At 44.5% G+C, this 19,641-nt stretch overlaps 1 protein-coding gene across 11 annotated transcripts in view; it reads right to left on the reverse strand.

The window, feature by feature from the left end:
* The window catches only part of pde4d (phosphodiesterase 4D, cAMP-specific), a 1,491,178-nt gene that overhangs the window by 364,300 nt on the left and 1,107,237 nt on the right, over positions 1-19,641 (reverse strand). Inside the window, exon 1 of one of the 11 annotated variants that reach the window (XM_038790974.1) lies at positions 15,115-15,620. The exons of 9 other annotated variants lie outside the window; for them this stretch is intronic. In XM_038790974.1, coding sequence (XP_038646902.1) covers positions 15,115-15,203 — 89 coding nt within the window. In that variant the 5' untranslated portion in view covers positions 15,204-15,620. Of the gene's footprint in view, positions 1-15,108; positions 15,621-19,641 lie in introns of those variants that run through there. One more of the 11 variants, XM_038790979.1, reaches the window with a different exon arrangement.

Genomic DNA, 19,641 nt, shown 5'->3' on the forward strand with positions numbered 1-19,641 from the left:
CTCCCGTATTAGAGACCCCCCCATAACCGAGAAACCCCCAGGTCAGAGAGCCCCCCATAACGGAGACCCTTCCCCCATCAGTCACCCCTGCCTGGAAGCTAAAGAGGGATTAGGATTAGGAAGAACAGTGAAAAATAAAATTACTGCTTTTTCACTCACCTGTTCCTTATAGCTTCTGCCTCAGACAGATATCTGGAAAACTGCATCTGTTACTTCATAGAAAGCCAAAAACACATCCGACGGCTTTAAACCTCCTCAGATCCTTTGATTCCAGTCAGCCAGGTGTCTGGATTGTTTCTTTTTATTTCCCTTCACCCTTGGATGCATCTAAAGTAGCTTGCTTTGAACCTAACCCCAGTGATCAAAATCTTAAAGATCTTGAGGGGTATTCCCTGGGTGGATGTGGGAATGTTTCCTTTTTTTCAGAATTTAGACTTAGGGCCATTTTTTGAAAAAGGGTCACTCATTTAAGAGGGAGATGAGGAGAATTATTTTCTCTCAGAGGGTTGTGAGTCTCAAATTCTTTTCCTCAAAAGGCAGCGGAAGCAGTGCTTTGAATATTTAAAGGTAGATTCTTGATTAACAAGGTGGTGAAAGGTTATCGGGAGTAGGCTGGAATGAGCAGTTGACGTTATAATCAGATCAGCCATGATTTTATTGAATGACGGAGCAGCCTCGAGGAGTGGCCTACACCTGCTCTGAATTTGTATGTTTGCATGTATCAGGACCAATTCCAGGTACACTAGTACACCTAGAACATAGAACAGTACAGCACAGACAGGCCCTTCAGCCCTCGATGTTTCATACTGGCACGTAATACATGGGGATAACGGAAGAAACATTTGTGGAGATTTCAATGGTGATAGTACCCTGCCAATCCCACCTCAAAGACACCAGCACAAAAAGTTACATATCAAAGAAGTGACTTCCCGGCCTCTGCCAGAATTAAAAATAGTATTAAGGAGTAGTGAAGACCCAGCACTATGACAGATCACATGAATATTTCACTCCAAGACAGCGGAATTTCAGGCTAATATTTCAGTAGCATTGATTACATTACTCAACATGTAATTTCATAGTGTTCTCTTCAAAATAATAACATGTTTCATCACATGCAGCTTATCTTAAATCCAGATAGGTGGATGCAGGCATGTTGTGTCAGGGCTAAAACAAGAGTAACTGCAGCAGGACAGGGAAAACAGTGAATGAAAGAATATTGATATATTCAAGGTATCTTGATAGTGGGACAAAATACGCTCACATTATCTGCATTTAGATTTATTTACTGATATAATCTGATGGAAATATATCGAAGAACTTGAGCTCCTTAACTACTTATTAGCAATGCGTTGACTGTTGTCATGTAAATAAATAAGAAATTCAACACAAGAAGAACAAAAAACTACAAGGGACAGGAGAACACAAGAGGCAAAAGCAGAAGTAGTCCATGCACCTCTCAAGCCTGCTCCACTACTGAATAAGATCATGACTGATCCGTGCCTTGACTCCACTATCCTGCCTGATCCCCATGTCCCTTGATCCCCTTGTTGCCAAAATTCTATTAAACAATGTCTTGAATATATTCATTGGCTGACCACTGGTGTAAAGGATTGGCTGACCACTGGTGTAAAGGATTGGCTGACCACTGGTGGAGAGGATTCCAAAGATTCACAACCCTGAGTGAAGAGGTTTCTCTTCATCGCAGTTCTAAAAGGTGGGCAGCAATACTGAACCTACATCCCCTAATGTTCGACTCTCTCGCCGGGAAACCGCATCGCGACATTCATCTTGTAAAGTCATTTAAGAATTTTATAAGTTTTAAAACCTTACATTCTTCCAAACTCCAGAAAATGTATGCCCACTCTACTCACTCTCTCATCATAGGCAACCCCCTAATACCAGGGACTAATCTTGTCAATAATTAGACATAGGCCAAGATCTAACAATCCTGTTGACCTTGGGTGCAAATTCTGTGATGGCTGCTAAATGTCACAAACCAAAAATGGGATTTGTGCCGATAAGGTCTCAGAGGGAGACCTTCCCCACCCGCCCGACAGTGACATAATCAGGTTCACGCCCAGTAATGGCACAAGCCTGATTTGGATGAATTAACATTACATTAAAATGATGTTTCCCCTTGTGGCAGGGTTTGGGACCAGAAGACATATGTCATGTGAGAGTACCTTTGAGAAATGGATGTTTAAGCAATGTACCTTAAAGCAATGGAGCAGCTCATATTGCTGAAGTGATGTCAGAGGGTGGGAGGGAGCTGAGCACACTTCTGCTTTTAGTTTCAGTTTGAGAGAGAGCAGCAGAAAAGTGTCTGGCTGGTTTGCTGTGAGCTGTTTGAAAGGAGAACGCCGGTTTTGAGAAAAAGAGCTTGGGTGTGTCTGTGTTTGCAGTGAGCTGGATCTGCTGTGATCTCTGCCATGAAAGACTATCTCTGAATCATTTGGGTGATTTAAACTCATGATAGTGACCGGCTGGGTCACTGTATGTGCGGACTCTGCACGTCCTCCCCGTGTGTGCGTGGGTTTCCTCCGGGTGCTCCGGTTTCCTCCCACAGTCCAAAGATCTGCGGGTTAGGTGGATTGGCCATGCTAAATTGCCCGTAGTGTCCTAAAAAGTAAGGTTAGGGGGGGGTTGTTGGGTTACGAGTATAGGGTGGATACGTGGGTTTGAGTATGGTGATCATTGTTCGGCACAACATCGAGGGCCGAAGGGCCTGTTCTGTGCTGTACTGTTCTATGTTCTAATAGTAATGTCTTTAACCTGATATGTTTCTGTTGTTAAAGGTGAAGTCTTTTGCAGGATTGAAGGAACATTTTGAGGGGTTATTTAGCATTGTATTATTTTTGGGGTTATCTTTGAAGTAAGGGGTGTTAAGTGAGCCAATGTTTATTTAAAAGGTTAAGCTGAATTCATGGAACAAACATTGTTTTGTGTTTAAAAACCCACGTGTCCATAATTGTAATACCACACCTGGAGAACAAGCTGTGTGCTTCAAAAGCAACAATCCATTAAAGGGAGAGGTTGGTTGAATTCCATGATACATTTCGGGGTTCTGAAAACGCCGCTCCCATTAAACATAATCTCAGAGTGAGGGGTCGTTCATTTAAGATGGAAATGAGGAAGAAAGTCTTCTCTGAGAGGGTAGTGATTCTGTGGAATTCTTTACCGCAGAGGGCTGTAGAGGCTGGGTCGTTAGTATGTTCATTGCTGAGATAGACAGAGTATTAATCAGTACATGAATCTAGGGTTAAGTGGAGTTGAGGATTACCATATCAGATCAGCAATGATCTCACAGACTGGAGGAGCAGACTCAATGGGCTGAATGGCCTATTTCTGCTTCTACATGATATGGTCTTAACTGATTAATGAGCATAGTTTTAAATTCCTAATCTCAATCTAAGTCCTACATCTCCATGTAATTTTTTTCAGGTACTCTAATCTACAAAGGAAATCCCCTGGCACGTCGTGGTTTACGTAAGAGGACACTCAAATCTAAAATCTTGCCTTACCATAAAAGGTGTAATGATGTCAAAGCACCAGGAGTTACGTGAGGCAATTTGCAATGCAGCAGGTATCATTTCTGTTTGATATTGGGTTCATGATGCAGTTCAGATAAAAGTATCCCAACGCAATCAAAGCTGACAGTAATTGTGTGACGTTTGCAGCTTCCTTTTATTTGTTCTTAATTCCCACCCTGCAAAATCTTACTTTCAGTTATTTACATCATACAGGATATCACAGAATTTACAGAGCAGAAGGAGGCCATTTGTCCTATCAAGTCTGCACCGGCCCTCGTAAAGAGAACCCTACTTAAACCCACACATCCACCCTATCCCCGTGACCCAGTAACCCCACCTAACCTGCACTTCTTTAGACTGTGGAAGAAAACCGGAGCACCTGGAGCAAACCCACGCAGACACAGGGAGAAAGTGCAAATTCCACACAGTCACCCAAGGCCGGAATTGAACTCGGGTCCCTGGAGCTGTGAGGCATCAGTGCTAACCACTGTGCCACCCCTATATATTAACAGTTAAATTGCATAAAAAGTCAAAAACAGAAAGGAAAAAATCCCGACTAAATATTATTATTTCTACATTTTCCAAAGAACAAAGAAAATGACAGCTCAGGAACAGGCCATTCGTCCCTCAAAGCCTGCACTGATCATGCTGCTCATCTGATCTAAAATGCCATACCTTTTCAGGGACCATATTCTCATCTTATTCATGTCTTTGTCAAGACGCCTCTTAAAAGTCACTGTCAAGTTGGCATTTTTTTAAAATTCAAATTAAGGGGCAATTTAACATGCCCAATTGACCGACGCGGCACATCTTTGGATTGTGGGGATGAGAACCACACAGACATGGGGAGAATGTACAAACTCCACACGGACAGTGACCCGGGGCCGGGATCGAACCCATGTCCTCGGTGCCTTGAGGCAGCAGTGCTAACCACTGTGCCACCCTCAAGGTGTCATGTATATAGATTTCTAAAGTGCATTCAAACTACTGTATTTTGTACTTATTTCTTTCATGGATGTGGGCATCAGTGATAAGGCCAACATTTATTTCCCTTCCATAATCACCCCTCAGATTGTCTTTCTTGAACCACTGAAATCAGTGTGATGTAGTTGCTCCCACAGTGCTCCTAAATAAGTTCCATGATTTTGACCCAGTGATGATGAAGGAACAATGACATATTTCCACATCAAGATTGTAAGTGATATCGAGAGGAACTTCCATGTGGCAGTTGCTCTTGCCCTTGTCGGCTGTGGAGTTCATGGGTTTGGAAGATGCTGTCGAAGAAGCCTTGGCGAGCTGTTGCATTGCATTTTGTAGATAGTGCACACTGCTGCCACTGTGTGCCAGTGATAGAGGGGGTGAATTTTTAAGGTGTTGGGTGCGATGCCAAATAGGTCGACTGCCCTGTTCTGACTGATGGTGAGCTTCCCGAGCGTTGTTGGAGCTGCGTTCACAAAGGCGAATAGGAAGTATTCCATCACACTCCTGACTTGTATCTTGCAGCTGATGAAAACGGTTGGGTAGTCAGGATGTGATTTTTTGCCCATGTTTGAACCAAGGTAGAAATGTGATCTGGAGATAATGACCCTGCTGGAACGGACATGAACATCAATGAGCAGGTTATTAGTAAATGCTGCTTGGTAGCATTGTCAATGGCAATGTTTATCATTTTGCTGATGCTTGACAGTACATTCAAGAGACAGTATTTGAACGCATTGAATTAATTCTGTTTTTATGGATTGGGCAAGTGTGGGATATTCCACTTCATCAGGTAGATGCCAGCACTGCTGCGAGACTGGAATAGTTTAGCTAGAGGTGCAGTTATTATTACAGCACAAATCTTCAGCACTACAGCCAGACCTTGTGGAGAACATAGACTTGGCTGCATTCACCACACTCAAGAGGGTTGGCCCGGTGTGACAGTGATTAGCATTGCTGACTTACAGGGCTAGGAACCTGGGTTTGATTCCGGCATTGGGCGATTGTCTGGGTGTGATTGAACGGGACATGTTTGAAGTGCCACAGTGAGCCAGGTCTCCCCTGAGCACCTCGATGGCTGTGTTGGCTCGCTCCTGACCACTAATGAATGGCTCTTAGATATTTTTTAGTGCCTCAGCGAGCTCCTCCCTGGGCGAGCCCAAACTTAGAATTATTTTCAGCACTGAGGAGCTGAGCACGCTGGCCAGACTGGCTCCTCAGAGATCTGGCCGCCACTTTCGAAGGACGCCAAATCCCCCACCCTTCATACTCTCCCATCCCTCCTTTCACGGGCATTGTTCTCCTCAGGACGTGGCCCTTAGCAGTACCACCCTGGCACTGACACCCTGACACCATGTCAGTGCTTTTGCCAGCCTGGCAGTGCCAAGGTGCCATCCAGGTAGTGCCACGGTGCCTGGGTGAGAGGGAGAGAGCCAAGATTCCTGACCACCAAGGGGCCTCTAATGGCATGAGAGAGACCCCCCCCCCCCTCCCCCCGCCCACGTGCTGTTCCGCCTGGTCCTCATTTTTATCGACCAGTGCTAATTGTAGTACTGTGGGACCTCCAGCTGGTGAGCATATTTGATCCCAGGAGGCCATTATAATGGGCAACCATCTCGTTAATGAGATGGAGATTGACCGTAATTGGTGATTATTGTTTCCTTGACGCGCCGAGGCAAGTTCCAGAATCCACCAACGGGAGCGAGCCGGTTCAATTGCAAACCAATTGCCACCCCCCGCTTTTCCCAATTAAAGCAACTCATGTGATCGAACTGGCTCACATGGATTCTCGCCAGGCGTAACGAGGCTGTTAAATCACGTTCTCTGTGAGGAGTTTTCACGTGCTCCACCTGCCTACGTGGGTTTCCTCCGGGTGCACCAGTTTCCTCCCACAGTCCTAAGATGTGTAGGTTAGGTGGATTGGCCATGCTAAATCACCCCTTTGTGTCCAAAGATACGCAGGCTAGGTGGATTGACCATGACCAGGGATAGGGCTGGGGAATGGGTCCAGGTGGGGTGCTCTTTCAGAGGGTTGGTGCACATGCGATGGGCCGAATGACCTCCTTCTGCATTGTAGGAATTCTATGGGTTTCTTGATAACACATTGAGTGATTTGAATTGTTTGATGACTGGCTTGTGTAATGGTGGGGATCTCAGGAGTGGGCCAAGATGGTTCAATCACTCAGCACTTTTGTCTGAAGATGATTGCAACTGCCTCAGAAAGAAAGAAAACAAAAGCAAGAGGTACATTTTTATAGTGCTTTCAGGACATCCCAAAGGGCTTTACCGTTTTTGAAAATGTCACTACTGTTATAAGATAGTAATTGCGGCTTCTAATTTGCACACAGTAAGCAATATGGTAATGATCAGATTATCTGTTTTATACTGATGCTGATAGAAGGATAAATATTGGCCAGGACACCCATGGAGAATTCCCCTGCTCTTCTTCAAAATCCTTTAATGGGACCTTTTACATCTACCTGAGAGGGAAGATGGCGTCTTGGTGTCACGTCTCGATCGAAAGGCAGCACCTCTGACAACACAGCATTTCCTCACTATTGTACTGGAGTGTCAGCAGAAGGAGAATGCATGATGAGGAACATGAATTGTGTTTTATAGCCAAAACAGGACTGAACTGGTAAATCGGGACTGAGGGGTGTACATTATACCATTGGCAAAGATGGTGATGAGCAACAGCCCTCATACAGATCTCCGCGGGAAGTTATAAATGACAGGTCTGTGTGTGGGTTAATAAATAGCCTGTCTACATGAATGTAAACAATTCTTCTTAGATCATTCCCTAAATCCATAAGATACAATCTTACTCAGTAATTCAGAGTACAGCTCCCATTTCTTTTTCGTATCCAGGAGTGAATTTCCTTCTCATCATGCTTCCTGTTGTTATATATGTAATTAAAGTCTTACTTCAACATTAATATTAGGTACAAATTAGATTACTGTCCAGGGTGTGTAATGGCTGCAAAATATTTCAAATATTTTTTAATCTATGGTCTTGTAACCTGCACATATTTTCATCTCAGCTGAAAACTTGCAGATCGTTGCCCATATGCTTTCATTCGAATCACTGATAAAGATGGCGATGAGCAACAGCCCTCATACAGATCCCCGTAGGAACTCATAAATGACAGGCCCGCGTGTGGGTTAATAAATAGCCCGTCTACATGAATGCAAACAATTCTTCTCAGATCATTCCCTAAATCTTACTCAGTGATTCAGAATACAGCTTCCATTTCTTTTATGGGGTGAATATCCTCAAGGTTAGCAGCTGATCTGCTTTAAAAGAGCTAATTTTAGCAAGCACTCGTGCCTTGTCCACTTCGCCATGTGAATTATCGCAGCAACGTTATGGTGCAGCATTAAGAACTCTATGCTAGCCTCAGTAGTAAAAACTGAAAATAATTTGACACTTCTGCCATATTTTGGAACTCCAGCTGAACTCCACCCTGTAAAATACATCAGTAGAGCTTTGGAACAGGAGTGGTTCACTGAGCCCCCTGAGCCTGTTCCCCCATTAAATCAGATCATGGCTGATCTGCGATCTAACTCCATATACTCACCTCTGCCCCATACCCCTTAACGCTGAATCAAGGCCTTTCTGGTGTCCCTACCTTCCTGGAGTTTCCTCTTGTTTGGCTCCTCGTACTCATCATGTGCCTACCCGGGCTCTACATCCGAATTATCATTGGATTCCATCTCTGAGCGTGTGCACCTGCCTCAATGGTCTCTTGGTCCTGCGGTTTTTCCTTGAAAGAGCAAGATTATGCATAACAAGGGGGCAGCACAGTGGCACAGTGGTTGGCACTGCTGCCTCATGGCACAGAGGTCCCAGGTTCGATCCCGCCTCTGGATCACTGTCCGTGTGGAGTTTGCACATTCTCCCCGTATTTGTGTGGGTTTCGCCCCCAGGACCCAAAGATGTGCAGGGTAGGTGGATTGGCCACACTAAATTGCCCCTCAATTGGAAAAAATGAATTGAGTATTCTAAATTTAGATTTTAAAAGATTATGCATTGGAACATGTAGAAAGTAGAAAATGGCAATGAGTGACACTTACTCTGGCGGATATTTCATGGCGCCACCGAATTTGTCCCAAAATCAGAACCTAATTTTTAGCAGACCTTTGTCATTTCCACCCCCATCTTGTGGAGGCATGAAAGCGATTGTATCTTTCCTCCACCTCTGTCCTCAGGTGCCCAAGTCCCATTGTCAACCACCTTTTCAAAGAATAGCCCTTCTGGCCTGTTCAGCCTGGCTGGCTTGAGCCATCCTAAAATGGTTGAATGTGCTCACCCAGCTGAACAAAGTGTAATTCACCAGCTTGCCGCAGCTATGCACAGATGACTGGGAAACTCTGAAAGATCATCCACTGACACCTGGTACGATCCAGAGGCAGGAATATGGGGCTCTGAAACAAGAGAAGTACCAGAGCCAATGATTTCTCTCCCTGGCCCTGCCTGCAACTCAGTCTCTAAAATCACTGTGTGTGTACCTGCACCACGTGAGCACATTCATAATCTTCTCAGAGGCAATTAAGAATGGGTAATGAATCCTGGCTTTGCCAGTGATCCCTATATCCCCATGAATTAATAAAAAGAAAAGCTACTATAGTACGGAACTTGAACATTGCTGAAAAGTTGTTGCTGAAGCTTTTTGTCTTGCACTCACCAGGACAAACACAAGGATGCCAAATTTCAGAAGATCACAACAATTTATAGTGCAGGGGAAAAAGGTGCAAATTGGTTGGCAAGTTAACTCTGATTGGCTGAGGTGTTGTCATGGAGAAAACAATAGGGAACGATAGGCTCCGCAAGCTCCTGGCTAATTGAAAAGAGTTTCAAAAGTTGAACATATCCCTTTTGTTTGCAAAGAACAGGGGCGGGATTCTCCCAGCACGGGGCCGGGCCGGAGAATCCCTGCAACTTGGCCACGCCTGACGCTGGCACGTGATTCTCCGCGGAGTTGAGAATCGGTGCCATTGGCGCCGGTGTGTTTGGTGCGGCGCCGGTTGCAGGCCGCTGTACGCGGCCGGGCCGCCGATTCTCGGCCCAGGATGGGCTGAGCAGCCGCTCTAAAAAGACAGAATCCCACCTGCGCTGTCCACACCTGTTCGCAGCTGGTGGGAACTCTGCGCGCAGGGTCGGGGGGGCGGCCTTTTGGGGGGGGGGGAGGGGGGATCTGACTCCGGGGGGGCCTCCGATGAGGCCACGATCAGGGCCCACCGATCGGCGGGCCGGCCTCTCGCTCCCTGGGCCTATTTTCTCCCGCGCCGGCTCCTGTACTCCCGCGCCATGTTGCGTAGGGGCCGGCGCGTTGCGGGAGGCATCGGTGCCACTGCGCATGCGCAGATTCCGCAGCGCACAGTTCGCACCGGGATGGGAGGCTGCATCGGCGTGTACCGCTCCAGCGCCGTGCTGACCCCCTATAGGGGCCAGAATCGGTATTCCCAGCGACCCGTTCACGCCGTCGTGAAACGCAATGGCGTTTCCGATGGTGTGGACACTCTGCCGCCAACTAGGAAAATCCCGCCCCAGATCTCTGCCTCTGAATATATGTCACTTTTAGCAAGCATAAATGCACCACATTATGCGCTGGACTGATTTTCCTGAATTGGTTTTTACTGTAGCTATAAACCATCCTCACATCGTTGCCCCGTGTTTTCCAATTCACCCTCCACCTCCAATGCATTCTCCAGGGGGGCCTTGAAAATCCAGCCGAAGGCCAAATGGCTTTCTTCTGTGCCATAAATGTTCTGAGCTTCTATATAATCTGAGTCAGATCGTCTGAGTTTAAGAAGAGTGTCAAAGATGATGGGGGACAGGCAGGAAAGTGGAGTCATACAGTCAAATCAGCCATGATCTTATTGAACGGAAGGGAGTCAAATGGCTGACTGCTGTTTTGTATGTTCTTATGAGTTTTCATCGATGAAACAATATGTGTGAAACATAAGATTGATATGTGCAATATTGATACATCGATTCGGAGAAACACCGACCACTGGTTATTTCTGAAGAGAGTGGAAAATGTAGATTTTCGATCCAGTTCTCAATGTGTGATGTTGTTCAAACAAAATTCTGATGCAACCATGGCAATCTAATGTGACAAACTATATATCACCCACTGTTAATATACACAGTTTCTCATCCAACTATTGATACACAGTTAAATCAAAAATTGAGTCAGGCAAATTTGCTCTCCAAATGATCAGAACATTAATTTCACTTAATTAATCCACTGCCAAATTTCATATATAACCAACAGCACATCTTACACCTCATTACTTCTTCATGAATGATGTCTTCTTTCAGACAGAATTTCAATTAAATGTCTATAGTGCAAAACATTGAAAAATGTATTGTTTTACAATCCAAACCAGGCATAATCATGATTCACTTGCAATACTTCTCAGCAATCAAATCATATATTTATCAAGATTGAACAGGATACCAGACAGGCTTTTCACATCGGGATCGCAGTGTTAATGGAAGCCTACTTGTGACAATAAAGATTATTATTATAAAGTTCCTTTTGATACTTCGATGATTCAACAGTATTGTTAACTTCAAGAATGATGAAGTAGAATTATCTGTCATGGGTGATGTTGGCGGCAACCATGCAATGTGGAAGATTTGACTTATTTTTCTCTCACATTTGTTCCTCCCTAATGTTTATGATTACCGTTTTTCGGAATTCCAGGTAAACATCCTTCTGTCCAATGAAATGCCTGAAGAAGCTTTTGTAAATTTAAGGAACTTTTTATAAGTGTGGCTGCTGTAATTTAAAGGAATTCTATTTGAAGTAAACAAAAATGAAGAGATTGAAACTGTCCTCTGTTGGTGTTCATGGCATGTTGTTGCCCAAGCATTGAAATTGCCCTGGTTGGCACTCAACTGCCCTCCTTTGAAAATAATTGTGCAAATTGCTTTGCTTCATACCTTGGTAATCTTCTTGTAAATATGGAAGAAGATGGCAAACTGAACGAAACTGCGACAGCAACACTAAGCAGCAGTATCCTTATAGCACACATTTGCACCAAGTGTGCCTGCCACAATGTGCATTCTCAAAATCTGTTTCTGTTTTACTGCCAGCCTCTCCAAAGCTATTGTGCAACATTTAGGCTGGTATGCCTGCAAGGAACATGTTGCGATTTACATTTAACATTGTTACCAACTGAGTTTAGCTCTATAATACACATTCCATTATTAACAGACAATATCAACTGTAGATTGAAGCAAAATATTGCGGATGCTGAAAATCTGTAATACAAATAGAAAATGCAAGAAAAACTCAGCAGGTCTGTCAGCATCTGTGGCAGGAGAAACAGAGTTAACGTTTCAAGTCCGTATGACTTCTTAGACAGTCAGAGACAATTTCCCCGGGTGGAACAAGGGGACATAAATTTAAGGTGAATGGTGGAAGATATAGGGGGATGTCAGAGTTAGGTTCTTTACCCAGAGAGTAGTGGGGGCATGGAATGCACTGCCTGTGGAAGTAGTCGAGTCGGAAACGTTAGGGACCTTCAAGCGGCTATTGGATAGGTACATGGATTATGGTAGAATGACGGGGTGTAGATTAATTTGTTCTTAATCTAGGACAAAAGTTCGGCACAACATCGTGGGCCGAAGGGCCTGTTCTGTGCTGTATTTTTCTATGTTCTTCAGAGTAAAGAGTCACACGGACTTGAAACATTAACTTTGTTCTTCTTAACACAGATGATGCCAGATCTGCTGAGTTTTTCCTGCACTTTCTGGTTTTATTTAATACGAACTGCAGGTTGGACCACCTAGTGCTCAATCCGTTCCTTAAGCTTGTATCGACTGAAGACTTCTCACCTTGCAGAACAAGCCAGTACTAATCAAAAAGGAGCCGATCAATACGGGGGGGGGGGGGGGGGGGGGGGGTGTGCCGGAACTATCCTTGACAGACTTTGCGATTCACAGGGACAAGCTTGGCAATTGGAGGAAGAAGGGAATTGAGGAAATTGAATCTGAACACTTTTGCAAAGATCAGGACTTGCGCTCTTGTTTAAACCTTGCTCACTCTAACTTTGCGATTCACAGGGACAAGCTTGGCAATTGGAGGAAGAAGGGAATTGAGGAAATTGAATCTGAACACTTTTGCAAAGATCAGGACTTGCGCTCTTGTTTAAACCTTGCTCACTCTCTCATTGCTTACAAATAACCAGTGACATATCACACCCAGTATTTTAAAATCTGAGCTTCGTAAAAGGGTGTCGCTAAGTTCCAGCACTGTAAGGTAAACATCTCTTTTGATATCATGAGCTTGTAGGAAAAAACGTTCACCAGTGGCTAAATGCAGCTTGAAACGCCCTGCATTATTCTTCAATGAAAATACACAAGCTGTAGTACAGCTACACGCACCCTGGGAAATGTAGACAGTGAGATAAAGGAAGTGCGCAGGGGAGGAGAAACGAATCAATATATCAATATTGTTCAATATGTCAAATTGACTGATATTAAAGATGACCCCGACACTAACCTAGGAAGAGGTGGGAGGATTAAAATTGAGCAGGGGTGGCGGCCTTGACTGCCATTGGCACTTTTTCCCATCTGATAGATTCTTGCAGCAGATGGTTCATCTCGGCAAATGCCTTCATGCACAACATGAGTTTGTGGAGACAGTTCTATTCAGTCATTACCAGGGAGTTTTTGTGTGGGTTTATGGTGGCAAAATGTGCAAGCATTCCTGTCCTGGTGCTCGGGCGCGATTCTCCAAAATGGAGACTGAGTGTTCGCGCCGCGCCACAGGGGGCCAGTACGGCACTGGAGCGGTTCACGTCGCTCCAGCCTCCCTTCCCGGCGCCAAATGGCCGCCGCGCCAACATGCGCATGTGCAGTTGGGCCGCGCCAACCCACGCATGCGCGGCGGACTTCTTCAACGCTCCGGCCCCGATGCAACATGCCGCGGGGGTCCTGGGGCTGGAAACGGAACAAAGTAGGCCCGGGTGGGGGAAAGGCCGGCCCTCCGATCGGTGATCCCCGATCGCGGGCCAGACCCCATCGGAGGCCCCTCCCGGGGACGGAGCCCCCTCCCCCCCCCCCCCCCCCCCCCCCCCCCCCCCCCACACAGACCGCCCCCCCCGACCCTTTGTGCAGAGTTCCCGCCGCCAGCAACCAGGAGTGAATGGCACCAGCGGGACTCTGCCGTTTCCATGCGCTCCATTCGGGCCGGTCAATCGGTGGCCCGCGGCCGGCACCGCGCCAAAAGCACTGCCGTAAATGGCGCTGATTCTCTGCACATCGGAGAATTGCGCACAAGCGTCGGAGCGGCATGGCGCGGATGCGGCGAATCTCTGGCCTGGCGCGGTTCTCGGAGAATCACGCCCCTCATTTTGCTTTTGCTTCCCCTCCACTTCTGAATCATATCCTGTGATAGGGGAGTTTTTAATTGTAAAAAAATTTCAAATTTGGAATACCCAATTCATTTTTTCCAATTAATTTTTGAGCATGACCAATCCACCTACCCTGCACATCTTTGGGTTGTGGGGGCGAAACCCACGCAGGCACTGGGAGAATGTGCAAACTCCACATGCACAGTGACCCAGAGCCACGATCGAACCTGGGACCTCGGCGCCGTGAGGCAGCAGGGCTAACCCACTGCGCCACCGTGCTGCCACTGAGTTTTTAATAAAATGCCCAAATCTTAAATCAAGTGGCAGGTCTCAAAGAAATTGCTAGTCCTTAACTATCAATTTGCATGAGTTTGTATGGTGTTCATTTGGAATGGGGGAGAAAATAAGAAATTGTGGGTTGCTTCGATTTGAATATTTGCCAATATAATAAATATCTCCTCCATTTTGTGTGAGGGACAACATCACTGGTGGGTAAGATATATTTTTGCATGCAGTGTGAAGTGGGTGATGAGCTGGCACATTTCGCAACATATAGTCCTCCGCCCTTTGCCCAGTTTGCGACAGCCTAAGCACAGGATTTTCCACCATTCTGGCTAAATTCACCAATCTCACTCATTCAAGGAAGCATAGCTTGGGGCTAACGCTCTGTAGCTTTCGTTATTTGTCTTGTTGCTTTCTTTGAATGAGATTTTCCACTATGAGCATGAGAACAATATATTTACCCCTACACTTTATGAACATATAATCTACTGTAGTTGCAAGCCCCATGAATTCAGTCCATAAGCAACCTTTCTTCAGGGACAGCATGAAAACTGACCATCCTTAAGTAGTTAAAGGTTTACACTCAATATCCTTATATAGCAAATTGTTCAATCTAACGAGCAACTGAAGAATAAAATAGAAGTCTAATTTTAAGGCACAGTGACAGATTTTAGCATTTCTAGATAATTCATATGCAACATATCACTTACAAAGACATTGTTGCAAGGAATATACAGGTTATTTATGCATTTTAAGATTTTACACAATTTCAACACGTACTTCAAAGGTTTTGTAAACAAAAACATAATATAGTGTGCGTTGGGTATTTTCTCCCTTCTGCATAATAATTACCAAATGCAGCTATAATAACAAATTACAACATTTCTTGCACAGTTCTGGAATTCTATGTTGTAACATTTAGCTGAAAAATATTAATGTAATAACATACAGCTACCTGTAAGACTTCAAAAGTCGGACTCGTTTCTTGCCTCTTGGAGAAAAAAGAGGGCCTGAAGCTCCTGCAGGTTCATTGTAGAAGGCCATAAGCTGCTAAAAAGTTGAACCTAGCACTGAGGCTTGATTAAAAAGGGCAGCAGGCCAGTAATGCTGTAGGTGCTCCTCACTACTCATGCAGAACACCTGACCGTCACTGAGGACGTCCTTTTATTATAACATGGTCAAAACGGGTTATCGACTATTTGAAGCAGAATTCAGATGGGATTTTCTGCACACCGACACTTACACTACAGACAAGATCTGGGTTGAATGCGCTTCGTCAGTGATCTTATTACCACAGAAAAGCCTGTCCCTTTTCATAACCTATGCCTGATTATGAAATATCTTTTCTGCACAAACGGAAACAGAGCACCACAAAGTATGAACTTGTAGTCTTTCTGAAGCTGACTTCTTTTGTGAGACAAGGAAAGCTGAGAGCCTCTAAAGAATTTCATCCAAGTTTAATTTCCAGCTGTGTCACAACAACTGATTGACGTCAGTTAACATCACCACCAGCTTGTCTAAAAGGATTTAATCATCTGTCAGTCCACTTGCTCAGATTACAGAGTATCTATCCATGGTGGAGGTTAATTTGCTTTTTTTTCTTTTTTGTAATCAGCGTAACAAATTATGTTTGTTAGAGTGAAAGCAAACTTCAGAAAAAATGCTTCATTTTTAGCCCGGCAATATTTTCCTTCCTGTGTTTAGGGCATGTATTTTTGTCATTGTTAACATGCACTGAGGTCAATTACACCATGACAGAGTTGAGATGGGCTTTCTCAGGGACTCGAAAGGTTAGGTTGAACAAAGAACTTCTATATTTACTGGCATCGTGATCAGAAACCCATTTCCTCCACAGAAGTATTGTTAAATAGTTAATGTTAATATTAAATGTTAATAGTTTTGTGTGCATTTTAAATAAAAAAGATGGTGCAGCTACTTTGTTTGCATTCCAAATAAAAGTGGATCAAATGTATTTATTCACAGACAAACAGACCATGATCAATTATAGAAGAAAAGTGTGTTCCGACTTTGTTTCTTTGTGCATCAGAGAAAATACAAGAACCGCCTCTTGAACTGTTTTCCAGGGCTTCCGATATGGATCAGTTGATGTGCACACACTCTGATCTCAGATAGAAAACCATTCAGACCAGGTGACGTGCGAAGTTCAAACCCAAGTCTTCACAGAATTTGATGCTTTTGGGCTACAATTGATATCAGGGATGTTGTAACTGGTCCAGCCAGGAACCCTGATCAATTAGTAGCACCTGCTGGAAACTATACATTGAATGATAGATCGCTCGAGGGTCCAACTCTCTGCCAACATATAAAATACACAGAAACATACATAGAAAATAGAAGCTAAAGGAGGCCATTCAGCCATTCGACCCTGCTCCACCATTCATTATGGTTATGGCTGATCATCAATTTCAATACCCTGATCCCGCCTTCCCCCCATATAGAACAGTACAGCACAGAACAGGCCCTTCGGCCCTCGATGTTTGTGCCGAGCAATGATCACTCTACTCAAACCCACGTATCCACCCTATACCCGTAATCCAACAACCCCCCCCTTAACCTTACTATTACACTACGGGCAATTTAGCATGGCCAATCCACCTAACCCGCACATCTTTGGACTGTGGGAGGAAACCGGAGCACCCGGAGGAAACCCACGCACACACGGGGAGGACGTGCAGACTCCACACAGACAGTGACCCAGTCGGGAATATCCCTTTACCCCTTTAGCACCAAGAGCTATATCTAATTCCTTCTTGAAATTACACAACATTTTGACCTCAACTATTTTTTGTGGTAGTGAATTCCGCAGATTCACCACTCTCTGGGTGAAGAAATTGCTCCTCACCTCAGTCCTAATCCATTATCCTCAAACTATGACTCCTAGTTCTGGACACCCCCCCCCCCCCCCCCCCACCCCCCCCTCTCACCACCACCACCATAGGGAACATTCTTTCTGAATCTCCCCTGTCTAGTCCTGTTAGAATTTTACAAGTTTCTCTGAGATCCCCTCCCACTCTTCTAAATTCCAATGAATATAATCTTAATTGACTTAGTCTCTCCTCATATGACAGTTCCGCCATCCCAGGAATCAACCTGGTAAACCTTTGTTGCACTCCCTCCGTACATACCATTTGACTTCTTTACTGCCTACTGCACCTGCTTGGTTACTTTCAGCGACTGATGCATGTGAACACCAAAATCTTGCTGAGAATCCACTTCTCTCAATTTACACCCATTCAAATAATAATCTGCCTTCCTATTTTTGTCAGTAAAGAGGATAACCTCATATTTATCCACATTATACTGCATCTGCCATGCATATGCCCACTCACCCAGCCTGTACAAATCCCGCTGAAGCATCACTGATTCCTCCTAACAGCTCACCCTGCCACCCAACTTTGTATCATCAGCAAATTTGGAGATAATACATTTAGTTCCCTTGTCCAAATCATTAGTATATAATGTGAACAGTTGGGGTCCCTGCAGTACCCCACTAGTCACTGCCTGCCAAATGGAAAAAGACCCACTTTTCCAACGTTTTGCTTTTTGTCTGCTAACCAGCTTTCTATCCATCTCAAGACACTACAGACAATCCCACGCGCTTTAACTTTATACAGTAATCTGCTATATGAGACCTTGTTGTATGCCTTCTGAAAGTCTAATTAAACCACATCCATGAGTTCTCCCTGGTCAACTCTACTTGTTACATCTTCAAATAATTCTAGTAGATTTGTCAAACATGATTTCCGTTTGTAAATCCATGCTGATTTTGCTTGATTACACCACTGCTTTCCACAAGCTGTGCTATAAAATCCTTGAAAATTGACATTAACTACTTCCCTACTCCCAACATTAGGATCACTGGTCTATAGTTTCCTGTTTTCTCTCCACCTGCCTTCTTGAATAGCAGTGTTATATTAGCTACCCTCCAATCTGTAGGAACCATTCCGAGTCCAAAGAATTTTGGATAATTACAATCAATGGATCTACAATTTTGAGGGCCACTTCCGTAAGTACTCTGGGATGAAGGTTATCAGGCCCTGGAGATTTTTCCGCCTTCAATCCCGTTAATTTCCCCAAAACCATTTCTTTACGAGTACTATTTTCCTTCACCTCCTCACTAAATTTACGTTTCTCAGAACTTCCGGTGCACTATTCATGTCTTCCTTTGTGAAGACAGAAACAAAGTACAAATTTAGTTCCCCAGCCATTTCTTTGTTCCCACTGTGAATTCCCTCATTTCTGACTGCAAGGGACCTACCTTAGTTTTTATTTTTCCTTTTCTCATTACATACCTATAGAAACTTTTACAGTCAGTTTTTATATTTCCTGCAAGTTTACATTCATGTATTTTCCCCTTCTTAATCAATCCCTTGGTCTGTCTTTGCTGAATTTTAAACTGTTCCCAATCCTGAGGTTTATTGCTTTTTCTTGCTAATAAGCATCCATCTTCTTTGAATCTAATACTATCTCTCCTTTCCTTTGTAAGCCATGGCATAGCCAAAGGAATAAACAACTTTTTGAGTTCACGTATTCATTTCCTTTTCCTTGAATGCCTGCCTTTGCCTGTCCACTGTCCTCCCTTTCAGAAATGTTTCCCAGTCCATCATAGCCAACTCGTGCCTCATACCATTTAAATAGCATTCAATTACTTAAATTTAAGTTTGAGGAGATTTTAACTTCTCAGCTTCACCTATATGACAATGATCAGGTATACACCAGAAATGGGTGGAAAGCGGCATTGGCCAGTTTGAGGGGGGGGGGGGGGGGGGGGTGCATCAGGAGGGAAATTTCAGCAGGCTACAGTTTACCGCCTAACACTAAAGGAAGACCCGCCGCGCTAAGCAGCGGTGGGAAATTTTCAGGAGGGTCTTGTGGGAGGGAAGGGGATACTAGAACAGTCATACTCCTGCTGGCCCCATTACCAAAAGTATTACCGTTGTCTTATCTGCAGACTTGTTTGAGTTTGGTTGGAAAGCCACTCAAGCTTCCTAGTTCAGGCTAATATTAAATTTTGATCGAATAGGATACCAATTTGCAGAAATTCCTGAGGACCCACTTTTGGCCAGCATCTCATCTCTCTGCAAAGTCCTGAAAATTAAGTTTGTAAGGGTTTGAAGAGGTATGGTTTTTACGTGCCCTGGCTCCTGGTTTCTGCGAGTGGGCAGTATAGTGGAACAGTCTGGCACATATAGAGTTGACATGGTACTGTGTACAGTACCGCCCACACAGTTACATAAGAGAACACACATTGAAGTCTCATTGAATTCTTTGAGGATGTGATGAAACACATTGATGAAGGTGGGGCAGTGGATGTGTATGTAGTGGCAGTGAAGTGAAGCATTTGGTAAGGTTCCCCATGGTAGGCTCATTCAGAAAGTTAAGGGCATGGGATACAGGGAAATTTGGCTGTCTGGATACAGAATTGGCTAGCCAAAAGAAGACAGCGAGTGGTAGTGAATTC

The sequence above is a fragment of the Scyliorhinus canicula genome, chromosome 3 (assembly GCF_902713615.1).
Source record: "Scyliorhinus canicula chromosome 3, sScyCan1.1, whole genome shotgun sequence".
NCBI classification, from domain to species: domain Eukaryota; kingdom Metazoa; phylum Chordata; class Chondrichthyes; order Carcharhiniformes; family Scyliorhinidae; genus Scyliorhinus; species Scyliorhinus canicula.